This window comes from Passer domesticus, chromosome 10 (genome assembly GCF_036417665.1).
Source record: "Passer domesticus isolate bPasDom1 chromosome 10, bPasDom1.hap1, whole genome shotgun sequence".
NCBI lineage: Eukaryota > Metazoa > Chordata > Aves > Passeriformes > Passeridae > Passer > Passer domesticus.
This window is the reverse complement of record NC_087483.1, coordinates 34,272,265-34,290,948: the sequence shown is the minus strand read 5'-3', so window position 1 is coordinate 34,290,948 and position 18,684 is coordinate 34,272,265. Positions and strand designations below refer to the sequence as shown.

The 18,684-nt window shown below is 49.6% G+C and overlaps 1 protein-coding gene and 1 long non-coding RNA gene across 2 annotated transcripts in view; one reads left to right on the top strand and one right to left on the bottom strand.

Moving 5' to 3' along the window:
- Positions 1-1,259: 1,259 nt before the first annotated feature.
- The window catches only part of LOC135309149 (TGF-beta receptor type-2-like), a 30,294-nt gene continuing 12,869 nt past the window's right edge, over positions 1,260-18,684 (bottom strand). The window contains exons 2-7 of the mRNA XM_064435098.1: positions 12,875-13,025; positions 10,850-11,052; positions 7,066-7,856; positions 6,812-6,953; positions 5,514-5,641; positions 1,260-1,771 (exon numbers count right to left, since the gene is read on the bottom strand). Of these exons, the coding sequence (XP_064291168.1) occupies positions 1,559-1,771; positions 5,514-5,641; positions 6,812-6,953; positions 7,066-7,856; positions 10,850-11,052; positions 12,875-13,025 (1,628 nt within the window). The 3' untranslated portion in view covers positions 1,260-1,558. The remainder of the gene's footprint in view (positions 1,772-5,513; positions 5,642-6,811; positions 6,954-7,065; positions 7,857-10,849; positions 11,053-12,874; positions 13,026-18,684) is intronic.
- LOC135309151 (uncharacterized) lies at positions 7,466-12,526 on the top strand. Its single transcript, XR_010369463.1, has 3 exons — positions 7,466-10,212; positions 11,302-11,377; positions 11,530-12,526. It is a non-coding gene; the product is annotated as an uncharacterized LOC135309151 (long non-coding RNA).

Sequence of the window (18,684 nt, the reverse complement as noted above, 5' to 3'; positions counted from 1 at the left end):
GAAATGAGGCTGAAGTCAGGTAGGTTGGAAATGATGTATTTGTGGGGAGCTGGGAAGGGTGTGCTTCAAGAGAAGAGGATTAACTTGAAAAATTGTAAGGTGTCAGGAGGTAGCAACCAGGTGAAGATTAGTGAGAATGACAGGTGTGGTCACAGTTGCAGGTGACATAAGTGGTATCTAAGCAAATTTTTTTCAGATTTGATGCAACCTAATTAATTCTCCTTCTGTCCTTCTTTGAAGTGTTTAGAGACAATTTGTTTCTAGGATTTTAATTTAGCAGCTGTAAAAACAGTCCAGTGAGATGGAAACCATAGAGAGAGAAGAAAAGGTTTTTATATGGGTTAGTGCTGTTATAGCTGAGCACTTAAGAGACTCAAACCAGCCCTGCAGATCTGTGTCCCTGCTCCACACTGAGGAGCCTCAGCTGCAGAAAACTTGTGGCTGTGCATGGTTTGCTCCCTTCCCCTCTTTCTGGACTGATCCATGCAGCCGTGTGGTGGCAAGAAATGTATTCCTCTCAGATGCCATCCCAAAAAATACACCTCTGTGTAGGTGTCAGGTATGGGCTTGCAGGACTTTGGGGCACCTGAGGTCTTTGCTCCCAAGGGTGGAGGGATTTGCACAGTACCAGGGTTCAGGGCAAGGTGTGACTTACCTTTCCTTAATTGCAGTCCAGAATGGAGGCAGCCTGGGTTGATCTGGTGATCGTGGGGATAAAGCTCTCAGTTCAGTCTGATTGTGTTTCCCCAGGTGGGGTAACCCAGCAGGGGGGTGTGGGAGTTCCCAGAGGAACTGGCCAACACCCTTGTGTTGACTGACGCTGTTACTGAGGCACAGATCTGGCTAGAGGTGGCTGGAAACTGGTCTGATGGGGGAAAGGCTTGCCTAGATATCCTGCATGAAGAGTTCTGAGGGTGAAGCAGCCGTGTCTGCACTCTCAAAGAAGCTTCACACACCCACCTGACTATCAACCCAGGAATTCCCAGTGAGCAAAGGTATGTTGGAGTTGCATCGGATCAGGCTTTTACAAACTGGATTATTGTGGATCTTTGGACAAGGTTGCATGAGTGATTTTCTTGGATGTCAGCATTTCTTCCATAGAGGGTATAGTACATCTCATTTTTTCCTGCTACAACAGATGTTGTGTGTGTATGTGTAGGCCATTAAAAAGAGGAAAATCGTTTTAATCACTGCAGAATAAGCTAGAAAAGAAATTCGTGATGACAATATGGAAGGACTTTAAAAAGATAGACGTGGAATTCAGCTGCTTATTAATAAAAGATTAAACATTATTATTTTAAAAAATAATAGAAGGAATGCTTTGCATCATTATACATTTTAAGTAAGTACAAAGTCAGTTCATATAATAATGTTTCACTTTAGCCAAAATATTGATTCCTCAGTTCATTGTATCTGTGGGAGGAAACAGATCTTATAAATAATTTATGTACTAGATCTTAGTTCCATTTTGAAAAACAGTGAGGTTTTTTTCCCCCATGACCTAAATGCTTCTCCCTTATCCTCTTGTTCCTTGTGATGAGGACTTTTGCCTGCTGCATCACTGAACGTTTCTGCTCCCATCAGTGTCCTGGAGCTCCCCACCTGGAGCAGCTGTTTTGCTGGCCTCATTGTCCGTGTTGTTGTTGAGGATGTCATCACAATCCATCTGTGCCATCAGGTTGAAGCGCTCGGCCACGCAGTGGGCGGTGAGCCGCGCCTCGGGGTCGTGGTCCCAGCACTCCGTGATGGTGTCGCACAGGAAGCGCATTCCCTGCAGTCAGAAGGGCTGAGGTTAGCATCAGAAGGCAGGAAGGAGAGGATCTAACACAGTTTCAGTGTTTTGCCGGAATTCTGACAGCCTCCTGCATGAAGGCTGGTTTTGGCCAAGCTTAAGCACAAGAGGAATCAGCCTCGGTAAGCGCTGATGCTTCCACTGGCACTGCTTGTGTTAGAGCAGCAGCCTCAGCTCTCACAGCATCTGCTCCCAAACATTCCCCATGCTCCCTGGAAACTGGCTTGTGTTGGCTGTGAGACTTAGAGCCTGTTTCCTTCCAGCTTGTATTTATTTCCTGTCTGAGCCTTGCCCATTTGGATCAGAGCACCCTAAAACCAGGAGGGGCAGGAGAGGTGTGGACAGTGACTGTAGGCTGCTGGCTGAGCCCAGGCCTCTGGGTTTGAGCTGCACCCTGCCTGTTACACCTGGAGGGAGGGGTTGGGGAGGGGAGGAGGTGGTTTTCAAAGGTAGTTTGAAAATAATTTCTTACATCTGACTTCTTGTTTTAGTGGCATTCTGAAAGGCTGTGCTGTGCCAAACACTCGTTTCAGTGTCCAGCTGAACCTTGTTCTCTTATCACAAAAGAGTGTTTTGGTTGACATGGGCTGAGGTGCTTCCCAGTTTACTCCAGAGCACATGGAGTTCCTCTCAGCTACAATGCTTACATCTCCCAGAAACCTGGGGGGTTTTTGTCTATTTGTGTAGGGCTCTGAAAGAGTCACAATATTTGGGGCCTGGGAAAAAATAAATGGTAGTATTCAGCTGGTGCATCCCCCACCCTTTAGCTAGTAACACAGCTAGCACCAGAAACTGTCCTGAACCTTCCCTCGCCCATGTAATTCCATCATGTGCTATTGCTCTTGGCATCATTGTCAACTAAAGTTGGAACACAGTGGAAAAATCATTATTCTAAATAAAGCTTCGTGGTTTTCAGTGGGTTTTATGTATTTCTTAATTTGCAATTAAGAGAACCCTGAAGTTTCATGTGGACCCACACAAGAGGAATATCCAAGTCCTACAGAGATAGTCAGTTCCATCTGCCCTTCTGCACCTTACTCACTGAGAGAACTCCCTGCTGTCTGCTAAGGTTCATTGTGTTAAGTCTTCCATAATAGACACAGATTGGAGAGAACAGGATTGTACAGCAAAACTGACAGATGGTGTGTTTCAGCACCTCTGACGTCACTTATTTATTAGCTTAGTTGAAAGGATTTGAGGGTAATTGATTACATGCAAAAATGAGCTAGCTTAGGTGAAGCTTTTAAAGTCATCCTGTTCTCAAACAGGACATACAAGGTTTTCTGTACTTATTTTTCCCGGAAATTTACATTTATTTGCAGTTTGGCTTGTAGTGCTGATATTCTTTTGCAGGTATAACTGAAACATCTTGTTTGGCTTACAAAATGAACTTAGTTTGGCTGTTATATTTGATATTTTTTTTCGAAGATTCCAAAGCATGCTGAGTTGTACAAATGTATTTTTAGTGGCATTATTGACTTAAGCTGCCACTGCTCCTTCCTGTCCTGCACCAGCCTCTGGTTGTTGTAGTACATCAGTCTGTTCAGCTGCTTTATGAACCAGATTCAAGAATTTACCTGGCCTAAAAACCCTTTTTTTCCTTTTTTTTTTCAATATGCTGGGGTGTGAAACAAGGTAGAAGCACAGACCTAAGGGGTCTGTAAGTTATCTGGGAAAGTGGGGATTAATTTCTTCAGCTGACTTTGTTGTGGAGCCTTTCATGCAGTTGCCCACCAGCTGCTGTTGGGTAAGTCAGCCCTGTCAGGGAAATTAGTGCTGACACTTGATGAAAATCAAACATGGTCTTCACTTGACTGAGAGCAATCCTCACGGTTGAAACGTGGAAGTTTTTATGACTTATTGTCACTGGTGGGAACATCTATTGGTGCCTCCCATTCAGCTGAGTGACTTGTCACCCTTTCTCGATGTCACCCAACACTTCCTCCCACGGGAAGCCAGCCTGGACCCCCGGAGTGGCACAAGCCAGTGGCTTTCTGCTGCTTCCCAGCAGATGGTGCTGCCCAATTCCTCATCCTAGGCAGAACTGTTGCAAAATGCCCAGAAAAGGCTGTAAAGCCAGGCTTGTAAGGAGATTAATCAGAGAAAAACTTTCAGCAACATAATATGGCTTTTCTGTTCTTCCCCAGTGGCCATCAGATGGTCCAATAAAAATTCCCACCTTATAAGCCTTGCTATGTTTGCCTGCTACAGCAGCACAACTACAGCAGCATTATTTCTGGGAGGTGACTGCAGCCAGCCTCCCTTCAGCCCTGGGAAGAGCACAGTTATGCTCACACTCTATCAAAGTCTGATTTTTGACAACCCAAGCTTCTGTATATTTTTTCTGTGGTTTCAAAGTTTATCAGAGACCCTGTGAGGTGAATGACTGAGCTGAATACTCAAAGGCTCCAAACATGTGGCACTGCTGGTTGAAGTTCCTGTATTTGCCTCTGTCAATGAAAAAGGCTGGGCGAGCTCCAGAAATGGACTCACCAACTGATGAGGGGTCCCACAGAAGCCATGGATTCATTTGGTCCTGTTTGCAGTTTTGGTCAGTCAGGTCAGCTGTGAGTCTTTAGACAAACATGGTTTTGAGAGGAGACATTGTAGGGAACGTGTGGCCTCCTAAGGTTGAGAAATTCTCTCTTTCCTTTGCAGAGCCTGTCTCTGTGTGCCAGCAGGGCAGAGTGGGAGCAGAGGCAGTGTGTTTTATGGGTGGATATTGCAAAACAATTCACTGAGCACTGCAAGGCTCTGAAAGCCAGCAGGCTCGATGTTCCAGCTTGATTCTCAGGTGAATGGGAGTGCTGGTCAGCAGATGGTGTTTTTCCACAAGACATGTGAAATTCAAGAAATACCAAAGTTGGGCAAGATGTGGAAGTCACAATCAGCATGCCTGTTACCCCTCATGTCCTTAGTGTGTGGCAGAAAGCAGTGGCCTGGGGCAGAGCACCCTGTCAGGGCCAGGAGGGAGCTCTTTTTCTGTAGCTGGCTGATCTGGGTGTGCTTGTGGGTGGTTTTGACAGAGTACATTTTGTCACTGCTGAAATGTTCCTGTTCTAGAACACTGGGTTATGCCCTCTGTGCTGACACGTTTGCTTTCAGACCTTCTGAGGGCTGGTGAAAGACTTCCCTTGAGACAAGCCCTGAGCCTTGTGGAGCCCCTGCTCTCAGCTTCACTCACTTTTCCTGAGTGTTTCACATGAAGGAGATGCTTCCTGGTTTGCTCTGCCTTGTAGTGATGGAAATTTCTCTCATGTTGAAGGTAATTTTGAGCTTGAAAAACCCAGGCAGAAGGCTGGATGTGCCTCCCTTCCCCTCTGTCCCTGCTGTGAATGGCTGTGTGTGAGGGACTGCGTGTTTCCTGAGCCTTCCAGACAAGGTGCTGGGGGAGAAGTGGGGCAAAATCCAATGATTCATGGCAAGAGCTGCACTGAAGTGCTCCATTTTGCTGTTATCCTCAGGGTAACTGAAACCCATCACTGCCATGCACGACTTCCTGATCATGGCTATTGATCAACACGTTCTGCTGTGTCTGTGGCTGGTGGCTTTTCTGCAACAAGGGAAGGAGTCCAGTGGGACTTGTGTGGGCCCAGCCGTCCACAGTGGAGCTAAAAGTAGAGCCCAGGAGTTCTGCCCACTTTCCCTTTGACTATAAATTCAATTTTTCAGGCTGGTTTAGTGAGGAAGGACGATGTGTGTTGCTCTTTTCCCAGCTTACCTGGTGCACCAGCCAGCTGCTTGGGATCTCGGGCCGGCCCCTGCCATGCAGCACGATGTCCCTCATGGTGTCCACACAGGGCTGCTCCTGGACTTTCGACCCAAAGGGCAGCTCATAATTCTTTACCTCTGCAAGGAAGCAACAGCAGCATTACAGGATGTTTCTAATGCATTCCCTGCTTTGTTTTTGTATGGCCCACTGGATGAGAGTGGATTTGTTTTTAACAGTCTGCAAAAAATAAGCAGATCTGGAAATAATTGAGAATTTGGACACAGAAATGTAGTGCTGGGTTTTCACACAGAGGTTCTTTCAGAGACATCACCAAGGAACCATCTGACCTCCTCCCTGAACCCAAAAGATGCAGTACAAAGGACCTGGTTTGTCTTTGGGTGAGACAATTGGAGCAGGCAGAAAGTACTGTGCTGGTGAAGGATGGGACAGGTGACTATGATGTGAGAATTTCCAGATTTCTTCTACAGGCAGAGGAGAAACAGCCCTTCAAGAAGACCAACCCCATGTTGTGGAAAACCAAGGAGAAACTGGCTGTTGGCAGAGGTGAGAGGCCACCCTGGTTTCTGCCAGCTCCCACCCGGATGTCAATGCAGGTGAGATATGATCAGGGAGAGATGGCCTGGGCATGCTGGCTTGGGAGCAAAGGATGCATGGGGCATCCAAACCAGGCAGGGACCTCCCCCTGCTGCCCACGGGGCTTGCAGGGCAGTTGGAGCAGCTTTGTGGCCAAGGGTTGAGGGTTCCTGCAGTTCTATGGGCTTGTATTGTGAGTAGGGGGGATAGGGAAGGAAGGTGAATGGGAGCAGGCAGGGGCTAACTGCAGGGCAGTTAATGAAATGTTTTGCTGCACACAATTGTAGATGCCAGGATGGCTGGCTCTGGGAAGTGACAGAGTGTGTTATTCTGTCAGAGGCTGGGGGTTGTGAGTCCCCATTACAACATAAGCCTCTCTGGTGTTTTCTGAAGGAAAAAATGGTTGAGGAGGGGAAGGCACCTTTGGCTTTTCCTGCTTGGTTTGCTTTGCATCACCAGCACAGGCTCCATGGGACTTGGCAGCTCATCAGCTTTGAGCAGGGGCTGGACTAGATATCCCAGTGGGTCCTGTCCTACTTGACCACTGAGCCACCCCCCTTAAGCCATGGCACACAGAGCAGGGGAATCTGTCACCAACTCTTGGCAGCCCTGCAGAGACCTGGACCACCCCAAGTCACGTCTTGTGCCATCAGTTGGGATGTGTGAGTAAGGGAGCAAAAAGGCACACAGCAACGTGGTTGTGATGCTCCTACCTCCTACCACTTCACATCTGGAGGCCATTTCCCACAAGACGAGGGCCATGGAGTAGACATCCATCTGCTTGAAAGACTCCAGGTCTTCCAGGTTCACTCTGGACTCCAGCACCTCTGGGGCCATGTACCTGGCGGTGCCCACCTGGCCGCAGAGAGGAGAGAGGCATTAGCAGGGGTGGGCGAGGACTTTGGCCACAGGACAGGGGGGTGGCTGGCAAAGGCTCCTCCAGGGAGGGCTGGTGGGTCACACTTGCCTGCCCGCTGTTGGCAAAGTCATCCACGGTGAGGGAGGGGTCGAGGCGTATGGCGATGCCGAAGTCGCAGAGCACGCACTCCTGCTCGCTCTTCACCAGCACGTTGGTGCTCTTGATGTCGCGGTGGGCGATGGGGATTTTCGGGCGGCCGCAGGCCGTGTAGTCGCTGTGAAGGTGGGCCACCCCGCTCACCAGCGACCCAGCCATCTTCTGCAGGTCCATCCAGCTCAGCACGTGGTGGGACAGGTAGTCCTTGAGGTTGCCCCGGCTGTGGTAGGCGGTGATGAGCCAGTACTCCCGGCGGGGCCCCGTGCCCCGGTCCTCGGCAGTGAGGAACTGCAGGACGCTGTCGTGCCTGAGGCTGGTGTCGGTGAAGATCTGGCTCTCGTTCTTCCAGGAGGAGTATTCCTCGCAGGGGAAGATCTTCACGGCCACAGTCTCGTACTGCCCCGAGCGGCTGTGGCTCAGCTTGGCCCTCCACACCTCGGCGAACTGCCCCTTGCCCACCATCTCGTCCAGCTCGATGGGCAGCAGCTCAGCGGGGCGGCTGCTGCTGGCTGGGCTCTCATCCATCAGCACGGACAGCTTCTCCTCCCGCTCGCCTGCCTTCCCCTGCTCCGGCAGCACCGGCGGCTGTCCCTGTTTGCCACCCCACGCCTTGGCTCGCTTGCGTCGCCTCTGCGTGCGGCAGAGGTAAAATATCACCGTGACCATCACCGCCACCAGCAGCGGGGGCAGCAGGCTGATGGCAGCCACTGGGATCACCTCTTTGCTCTGCAGCATGGAGTAGCCTGAGGGGAGGAAAGCAAAGGCGAGGTGCTGCTGCTGCGGGTCTGCCACAGCTCGTTTTCATCACGCGGAGGAGGAAAATATGCAAAGCTGTTAATGGAGCGCAGCCCTTCCCGGGGCCGCACAAGGGCTCATCCCCACACAGAGCCCAGATGTAAGCACTTAGCAAGGGGGGTGACTGGTTTTGGTCTCATATTTAGCTCCATTTATCAACAGAAGACACAGGCCATCACCACTTGGATGGGACAGTGTGCCACAAGAGACTGCAAAGGGCATTTTGGGGGGGTCCCAAGCGCTGCTTGCGCTTGTGGCAAGGGGAGCTTGGCTGGAAATAACAATGATAAATCTGAGACAAGGCTCAAACAAAGCAAATCTCTGAGAGGGCTTGGGGCTGGGGCTTTGCTGGACCCCTGTGGTACACAGAGAGTCAGGAGTGATGCTGGAGGTAGCAGTGTGCAGGACCACCCAGCTCAGGGGCGTGCTGGGATGCTTTGCAGGATAATTAGCACACGGGAGCATCATTTCAGCAATTTTGTCTGCCAGTGCTGGCATCTCCTTCCTCCTTACAGGAGCAACCCCAACAATCACCAGGGCATGGCTGCATTTGTTTCATTTCTTTTAAAACCCCTGTTGGCCTTCAGATTGAGAGGGGGAGGACACACACACAAAGCCATAACCCTCACACAACATATAATTGTCTGATCCTTTGATGTTCATGATTCCTGGAATAAACATGCTGACTTCAGTAGAGATATTCAAGTAAAATCTTACTCAGAGGTTTTTCTGCCAAGTATAATAACCCAGGGGAAGAGGGATAAGAATCATTCCATAAGCAAAACTCTCGCTGCTTGACCTCAGTGTGTGCAGATCATAATTCAGGTTCTGGAAAAACAGAGCATTTAGCTATTTTCCTTGGCAAATTTCAAAAAAATGTGCTGCAGCTAATTTCTGCAAGGCTGTGAAAGCGTTTCTAAAATAGGCATCAGGTTTAAACCACAAGATCAACCCAAACTGATATAAATCAATAACTAACTCAGGAATATGTTTATTTTGGAAAGTATTGGGCTTGGATATCACCTACTGCTTTAATGGATTTACCCGATGCTTTGGATCCCGTCTTTGAAACTCTGAAGAAAGAGAAGATCTTTTTAAGGGAGTTGCGTGCACAAGTCCCGAAAAGGGGAAGTTAACACAACTTCAGGAAATTCCTGCATGAGGATGCCCCTTCCTGATGGAAGTCTTTTGATACACAGGGGCTGCAGCAGGGCTTAGACCCTTCTATGGAGAGCACATGTAGTTGAGCTGGCAGTAACCACAGGTCTGTAAACCCACACCTTGCTGAGCATTGCTGCATGGGTCTGTCCATCCCTGCTGAGGGGATATGGACCACCAGGGCCGGGCTCAGCTGGAGCACAGGTGGAAAGCACTTGCCATGCTCCACCCTACCCAGCATCTTCCCGAGGTCTCACCTGGACTTCTGTGTGCACAGCTGTAGGAAATGATGGCTCTGTGTGCTCATTAGCATGGTGTCTGGGCTCTGATGGAGTCCCCTGCATCCCTAGTGCAAGGGCAATGCCACCCAGCAGCCCAGACCCGAAAGCAAAGCTTAAGGAATCAAGAAACAGGAAAAAAAAATCTGTCTGCTTCAGCAGACGAGAAGTGCTCGTTTCTCTGCTCAGGAGTTGTCTAGACCATTGAACATGACAATAATTTAATATTTTGAATGCAAATGATCCCTTAAAGCTGAAGGAAAGGATGTAAAGAATGGGGTCTGTGAGCCTGGGGTTTGCCTAGGCTGGCCCCTGGCCCATACCTAAGAGGAGAGGTATGGGCTGCACTGGTCTTGCTCCGACTTCCAGCGCTTTCCGCGCTGGCTGACAGGAGGAGGCTGGTTATGGAGCCTTTGCTGGGGGTGGCATTTCCAATGAGCCACTTGTCATTTTTGTGTGAAATTGCATATCCCGGCACCAGCTTTGGGATTTGACTGTCTCTCCCTAGAAGTGTGTGTACCTGTTATGTTTGGCTGGGGAAGCAGCAAAGAACCGCCAAATTTAGCATCACTTGCCTCCATTAAAGTGGCTTGTTTGTTCAGAGAATTTGCATTTCATGTGATGTTTTTCTTTTTTCCTTATATTGCAGGAGAAGCTATACCACTGGCTCGCAGGTTCTGCTTAGGCTCATTTTCAGTATCTCCTTATGTGATTATGGAAAATTTGAGGCATTTCATTTTGCTTTTGTTACAGGTTGGATTGTTGATGGACACTTGGATAAACCTGGTCCACTTGGAACTGGGGAGGTTCAGACAATCCCCCAAAGGCTCTGGTTGGAAATATTTCCAAAGCATACGACCCTCCTGAGGTACAGAAATGAGCTGCCTCTTAGTTTTCCCTCCTGTGGATTTACAGCTCCCGTTGGATCTCCAGCCATGTGCAGCAGCAGCCAAGCCACGCTCGTGTGTGTGCTTAGCACTGGGGTGGCTCCAGCTGTCCCTTCCTGGGAGGAACACTGCTGCAGGAGTTCCCAGGGGAGGCATTCCTGTGTGCCCAGCCCTGCACCCAGCATCTCCAGCTCTTTGGTTACAGCCATGAGGGATGCCAGCAGTTCCTGTGGGTGTGTTCTGGGGCAGGATTTGCTGCAACGTGATTTATTTAAAGCTTTCAGAGCTTTTGACTCTCACTATGTTACACCAGCCCCTGGGTTCCCCATCTGATTCAACCTGTGCTGAAGGCACAGCCCACTGAGAGATATGGTGGGTTTTCCATCACCTGATGTTTCCAGACAAAGGCTGAAGGTATTTCTGTGAGGAATGCCTTGGCCACAGACAAAATGCTGGGCTCAGTAATGGGGTAGAGATTTCAGCTGGCTTTTATATAGGGAGGTGAAAGAAGATGGCAAAAGAGCCTCTTCTGCCACTGCACCTCCTACTCCACAGGAAATACAGAGGATTTGTCATTGGTGCTGCTGCCCCATAAACAGCATTAACAAAAGCACTCACCATTGGTGTGGTTTTCAAAGATGAGTTTGTCGTTGCACTCCTGCTCATCCACACAGCCACAGATGTAGATGACGCCGTCCTCGCTGGGCTGGTGGCTCATGATGCAGCGCGAGGTGTTGTAGTTGGGGACCATGAGGTTTTCGATGGGGCGCTGGGGGTTGTGGCACAGCGTGCTGATCCTGATGCTCTCGTTGTCCTGTCTCCTGCAAGTGACAGATGAACCCACACAGAGTTAGCCTGGCAGCTTGGCCCTTGTGTCACCTTAAACCCGGTCCTAAGATAATTTCTTTCAAGCTGTGTAGGGAATGACTACCTGCAGTGGCTGTGGTGTCATTCTACTTGCACGTACTTATAGGACCAGTGATGGGCATGACTGGCCCTGCACAGGTTACAGCATTGCAGCTATTTCTAGGTGCATTAAAAGAAATGACAACCATTCATTATTTTTCCAGGAGCAGCCTCTGCCTCCTGACCTGGAGGTGCAAACCTGAGAGTGAAGGGATGGAGAGGTGTCACCATGTCTTTGAGGTCAGCTGGGAAGTCAGACATAAAAGCCAAGGAAATAATTCCTAAATTCTTAGGTTTAGGTTCTTTCTTTGAACCTAAATTCATCACCCTCTCCCTGGTGAAGTGCCCCAGTTTCAGCACTCCCTACTTTTTTTTTTTTTTGTGGCTACCAGGTAATTTGACAGAGGAGCTCTCTGTCAAATGAGGATGAGGAGTCCTGTGAGGGTGAGATCCCTTCTGCTAAGGCTGGGCCCTGGAGCACATGAGCGTGAGGCCAAAGCTGCTGCTGTGACTGAGATACCCACTCAGGACAAGTTTGGATGATCCACAAATGCCTCTGCAAGTGAGCAGCAGGCAGCAAGGCTGGCCTGGAGGTGATCTTATTCTCTGGCTGAATCTTAGAATAGGACGGGAGGTGCTGGGAGGGGTTGGCAGGGTATTTGTGACTGTGTAGCTGCCTCACCCCATCCAATCCACATTGCAGGATGCAGCTCCATCCTGTGCAGTGGGATTGCTTCCCTGGCATGGGGATTCCTGCTGCAGGGGCCTTGCTTTTTCCTGTAAATGGGAAAAACCCAGTGACACACTGGATTGCCTAGCCAGGATTTAAGGTGGCTTCTCCATGTGTGCGTAGGGGAATTTGGGGCAGGGGGTGGATTTTGTTATTTGTTTGTTTGGGTTTCTTGTTGTGTTTTGCTTTTTAAAAGTCCATAATGCAACAATTAGGTTGAGGCAAACTCCTACTGAAAGCTGGCATACAGCATTCATGCTAATTAGCAGGTTGAGATAAAGCCTAGCGATAAGTGCTTGGCTGGCTTTCACTTTGGCAGCCAAATTAAAAGGGAAAGTGGAGGAAAATCACTCTGGGCAGACCCAAAATGGATGCTTTTTTAGTTTTGCTCACGGGGCCCAAAAAGCTGGGGGAGGCACTCTTCCGGGCCAAACCATGCAGGGTGTGCTTGGCCAGAAATGCAAGATCGTGTTTCCTGTCCAGGCACCTCTCACAGGAACAGAAAAGGACTTTTTCCAGGGGATAGGAAAGAGGTGGGTTAAACCCAGTGGGTTAACCCCAGTGCAGTGCCAGCCTAGTTGTCCATGTGCTGGATGGGGACTGACCCTGGCTGCACCCCTGCATGTGAACTGAGGTTTCACCCACCCCTGATGCAAGAGGACATCATAGGTTTGGAGGTCAGGGTTGCTGCTTTGCCCTTGGGTTCAGCTTGTAAAGCTAAATTCAGAGGTTTTGGGAGTTCATAGGCCCTGCAGCAAACTTGCCCCGCTTTGTGTCAGACACTCAAAAAGCTGAATTTATTTAGAAAATAAACTGGTACTAATTACAGGGCAGACCAAATGATTTTTTTTTGCTTTTTTTTTTTACTGTGCATTGTAATTTTAATTGTAATGGCAAGAGGAAGAGAAAGTCCTGAATTACTGCAGCAGGCAATGACACAGGCACAGGGGTACGCACAGGGGGCACACACATCCCTGTCCCCCCTCGGAGAGGGGGTTTCCTCTCACCATATCGCCACGCAGATCTCGTAGGGGTCCTCGCAGTAGGAGTTGAGGTTGCAGTTGCTGTAGCACACGCTCTCCTCGCAGGCCGGGGCTGTGGAGTCGCACCACTTGCACAGGTTGGTCTTGAGGCTGCGGCGGGCGCCGGCCCCGCAGGCTGCGGAGCACAGGGGCTGCAGGTGAGCGAGGGGAAAAACCACCCAGAAACAATCCCAGAGAGTCACACAGCCGGGAGCCTCCGCTGACCCCATTGCTCCGTGCGTTGGTTTTTGTGTGTTTTTTTTTTTGTTTTGTTTTGTTTTGTTTTTTTTAAAGCCTTTGTCTGGCTCTCCGCTGCCCAGTCAGTTGTGCTTTGTGTTATCCCAAAGCCTCGAGGAGGTGGGAGAATGCTGCGGGACAAAAGCCTGGGAAACCGCGGAGAATCACGTTTTCCCGTACCGTTTATCATCAAGGGGAAATTTACTTCTTCCTCTACAACCCAGGCTCAAACTGGCACTTCCCCTCATCCCGAGTACATTCGGTGCTGGAAAAAGGACATCTCTGTGTGCCCGAAGAGTTCATTTATTCCCCTCTCAGCAGGAGGAGAGGTGCAGGGAGGGATGTACGGCCAGGCTGGGACAGCTCCCACCTCTCCCGCTGCCTCCTCGTCCTCCCCCTTCCTATTCACTGAGGCCAAGCTGGGAAAGGTGTTTGCTGCCCACTCCCCAGGTGTCTGTGCTGAGCCTTCCCAAGCTCTGGGCAACCGGGGCTGCTCCCTCCAGGGCTCCACTGCCCACCGTGCCCATCCCAGCACGAGGTATTCTCCCACCCCGTGAGCCTCAGGTCTGCCCCAGCAGCAGGAATAACTGTGGGGAGCTGCTCTGCCTGTATCTCACAGGCATAACATTATCTCTATTTTTATAGAAAGAGTGCATGAACTATGCTTGGTTAAGGGATAAATCCCAGCTAAATTTAAACTTCCTGTCTTAAGGCTGCTAAATGTCTTTAAAAAATGCCACTGAGTGGCTTATGTAGAAATATTTATTTATACTTTTTTTCCCCCCTAAACTTAAATATATGCACTCCAAAGTGTTCGGGTATGAACCTGAACTACAACAACTAATTTTTTTAAGCTTTGGGCCATCCATGATTCTCTATCTGCCATGTCCCTGAACCACCCAGCAGTGCTGGGTACTCTCAGCCCCAGTCATAGCTCACTGTGCTGCCACAGCCCTCACAGATTTTCCACCACCAGCTGTAAGTCTGAAGAAAAAAAAATAATTGCAAGATTCCTGACTGTGGCCTGGGGAGCCTCAGCCCCTGCAAGCAGGGCCCTGCTGACCCAGCAGAGCCATGGGCACCCCCAGGTCTGTCAGGGACATGCAGGAACTCCTGTGTTCTTGGTGGTCAGCTCTGTGACCTGTCTGTGTTCACAGCTGAGCCCATGGACCCCGTCCCAACAGCAAAAAGGGGTTTTTAACTTCCCTGCTCCCCAAATCCGGGGCATGCAGCCTGCTCTGACAGCATCCCACATGCCTGCTCTGCTTCCCTCACCAGCCCAGACCCCCTCCCTGCAACAGTTGTAAAGAACTGCTGAAAGGCTCCCACACAGAAATAAACCATTTACAAGCTCCCATGGCCTTGTATTTAGGGCCCAGGTTAATGGTGGGGGAAGACCTGGGTGCAGAGGAAAAGACTGTTGGATCTGAAGTTGGAAGGAGGAAATTTTGGCTTAAATGACCCATGCCAGGCTTAAAACGCAGCTCAGCAGGGATTGTGTTGTGCCAGGTTTTGGGGGAGCAGGGTAGGTGAAGATGTTGCCCACAGCCTCTTGCTCAGCATCCCCCCATCCATGAGGCCGCTCTGGCCCTGCTGGGACACCCTGAGATTTTGTGGGTGACCTCAAGAGATCCAGTTACCCACATCCATCCAAGGGTGAGCCACCACAACCATGGCTTCAGCTGGGATTTGCAGCACCTGCAGCCAGCATGAGCTACCCTCACCTCTCTGCCTTGCTCTGCCAGAGCAGGGCTTGTAGAATCTGAGGCAAAACTCCACTGGAGGATGAGAATTTTGGGTGTGGAACAGAAATCAACCCAGCACTTGTGTGCAGCAACCTACAGACCAATAGCCATGCACCCTACAGACTCCATTTGGGTAATTTCATGGGAAGAGAGATTTGAAGGCAAACTGGTTTGTCACCCCAAACCCAAGCCCTACCACATGCAGGCCTGTGCTCTGGTGGTGTCACTGCCACAGTTCCTCTTCCACCCCTCCAGCTCAACCCACCCACAGCTCGTGCTGTGCTCGCTGCAGGCTGCTGTGGGACTGGCCCAGCACCACCACCCCAGGGACACCTGCAGGCTCTGCAGAGGAGTCACAACATGACAAATCCAGGTCGTGGATGTTGCTGGTGCAGGATGAGGCTGGTTATTTATATATTTATAGCCACCAGGTATGTTATTTACTTATTTATATCTAGGGTTTGTTTGAGATCTCAGGGCAGAACGTCAGACTCGCCCGCAGTGCACTGGTGTGTGTGCTGGGGATCTTGGCTTGGCTGTGCTGTGCAGAGGGGAAGCCAGGACAGATGAAGGAGTTAAATATGGAAACTAGAGCCAGAAATACAGCAGTAACTGGACAAAATTCTTTGGAGACAAATTGTTCTAAACTAACTCAGGCTGTGATTCTGTTATCTGCTCTGCAAGAAAGAGCAGGGATATCTCTTTTTTCTCCCCCCCGCCTCCTTCTTGTGCTAGGAAGCTAAAAAGAAGAGCCCAAAGCCCACTGCAAGGTTCTTCAGGACTGTGTGTCCTTGAACCATTAGCTCGTAGGTACAATTTAACTGCCACATCACTCATCTTGGCCATGATTAGACCCAGATGAACACTTTCAATATTAATAGTCAGATGATTTAATAAAGCTGCACAAGCAGTAAAAGTAACAATACACTTCCATAAACGGGTTCCAGATGTTGCCAAGGCAAATGCTAAACATCAAAATACAAACTTCAAAAAAAAAAAAAAGGAAAAAAAAGAGCTGGATAAGCAAAACTTGGAACAAACTATAAACTAATTAAATGTGGGTTGAGTTTTCCAAAAATAAATTGAAGCCATAAGGATGTGATGTGAGCCAATAAATAGTACAGTTAGTCAAAGTTATTGTGGAAGGACAGTTGGAAAGATGGTTTGAAGTCAGTGATAGGTGGGCTCACAGCAAGCTTGGCTTCCCATCAATAGGAAGGCTTGTTCTCCTGAGCACGAGAGCAGGATCAAATCTTCTGGTATCTATAACTGGGACCCCAGAGAGGTTACTGAGAGAATACGAGATGATTTTCAAGTCAGGGAATAATGGAAAAATGATGCCAGAAGTGCCTGTGTCTCTCCTGCAATAGCAGCAGGGGTGACACCACCACCCAAGGACACCGGGATATTTTTTCCTGCATGTTGGGGCATGCAGGAAAAAATGTCTTCCAGCCTTCCAGGCTCTCATTGCCCACAGGGCATCCACAACCTCTGCTTGGCCACCTGCAAAGCCTGTGGAAACACCACTGCTGTAGTCAATAACCCACCCAGGAGTCATTGAAAACAGCTCTCTGAGAGAATTCCACCCCAGTCCCATCGCTGCTGTCACAGAAGCAGCCACCCCAGCAGATGAGCTTGCTGCCAGCAGGGACTGCACCTGTAAGAGCAGGGAGGGGGATTTTGTGAGGCCATGTCTGCCACTGCAGCCCCAGAGAGCAGGTGGGTCACCCAGCTCCTCACTCTGGCTCCAGTTTTCCCCACACTGTGGTCCCCAAGGAGGAGGAACCACTAAGGAGCAAGCTGGGGGTGCCTGGGGGTGCAGGCACTGAACGTTTTTTACAAGCAAGGAGAAAGCTCCTCATAGCCCAAGCAAGGGCAGGAAATGCATTTTCACTGAGGGGCAGAATGAACACTTTCAGTTCCCAAGTATTCTCCCTGGCATGGTGCTGTGGGACAGCTAAGCACCAAGATGGGCTTAAGGGAATGTGTTTGGAGTGAGATGTTAGGGCACTTATCCCTGTTCCCAGCTCTTGCCTTCCCAAGGGGGAAAGAGACCAAGGCTTTTGTTACACAGGGCATCCATTATAGGACCTTCAGATCATGTTCTGTCTTGCAGTGATAATTGCCCTAACATTGCTTCTCAAGGACAAAGAAAATGTATTAATTTTTAGGTTGTAAATGTTCTACAGTGAAGCCTATCCCCTCTTTTCTGCATGTCTCCAAGCACCCCAGGATGGGGCTGACACCATTTCAGCAGTCACAGAGGGCTGCCCAGCTTGCTGTTACTGTAGTGGCTCTGGGGGCCCCTGCATAATCTTTTCCATGCAAGCCAGTCAACCTGTAATCCCCAGGCTTCGCACTGGGACAGACTAAGGCGAGGGAGATTAGCTGAGATGCTCTTTGCTTTCTCTAATGAGCAGTGCACTCACACACAGGACTGCGGAGCAGCTCTAACTCAACCTGCAGCCCTGTTCTTCCTGAAAGCCCCCAGATAGGTGCCCTGATGGAAACACAGCCTGCCCTGGGACCTGCTTTCCCACCTGGATGAGCCTGGGCTCCACAGTGAGTCCTGCGCCTGCTGCCAAGGTGAGGATTAGGCTGTGCTTTGGGCTTTTATCCATGCTCAATGACACAAGCATGCAATAACAGAGCCTCTCATAAAATTATTATGAGAACAAACAAATTCCTTCCCTTTTATATGCAGTACTTGTTTTTAAGATTAATCCAGCAGCAGAGCTGATGGGCTCTGCTCTCTCGCTGAACCATGTGAGAGCACCAGGTGCTCCCCATCACCAGGTTACTCCTGAGCTGCCTCCTCCACCATGCAACAACCAGTGCCACAGATGGGCATCGGGGTAATTCCTGTTTCCAGGAGATTCTGTGCCAGGCCAGAAGTTCCCATGGAAGCTGTTCAGTATGACCTGTGTAACAATGAGCCCAGATTTCTTGCAGTCTTGCCTGATCTTGTTGCAGCATCCTGCTGTGCTGCAGAATCTCCCCAGAACCAGACCTCAAAGTGTTGTACTTCTATTTTGGATGCAGCTTGGTTTCCTCCAGCAGATTTCTGTTCTCCAGTGGTGGGGCCTGCTGCTGCTGCTGCTGCTTTCAGCTGCTGAACCAAAGAGGTTTTTGGTGTCAGGCTGCTCTTCTCCATCCCTGTGTTTTACACTGTATCTTTATCTTTGTAGGAGAGGTAGAACAGACCAAATGGAGCAGGAAAATCTTAATATCCCAGTTTTTGCCTCTGCAAGGCACAAGGCACTGGCTCTCCCAGGAAATCCATCAGTGCTGTGTTCAGATCAGGGGACCAACCGGGGCTCCACCCTCAGGTATGTGGTCCCACATGGTCCTGCATAATAAATACTGCATTTGGCAGAGTAAGTATGGAGCAAGGAATGAGCCAGAAATGTTTCCTGGTGCATAAAAAGGGACTGATTTTGATCGTGTTAGACACCAGTTCTTCCAGTGCCAGGAGGCACTGCAGTATGCATTTCTGGTTTGCTTGGACCTTCTTCAAACGGGCTGGTAACTGACTTATTCTACCACTTACTTTCCCTTTGTGAAAATATCCCTTTAAATTCAGTGTTTAGCAAATACTGCTTAGTCCCATAACAAAGTAAATTGGGTATGGATCATAACAGCAGGCTTCTCCAGTCTCTTTCAGATGCTTAAATTACATCATGATCTAACTTCACCCAGGGGAGGGACCAGCTCTGCAGACTGCTGTCCGTCTTTCTGCTTTGGTAATCTCCGGTATTTCTCGGGTGCCTTTCACAAGTTTTCTGTGCATCAGCACAATGTCTCTGCCTTTGG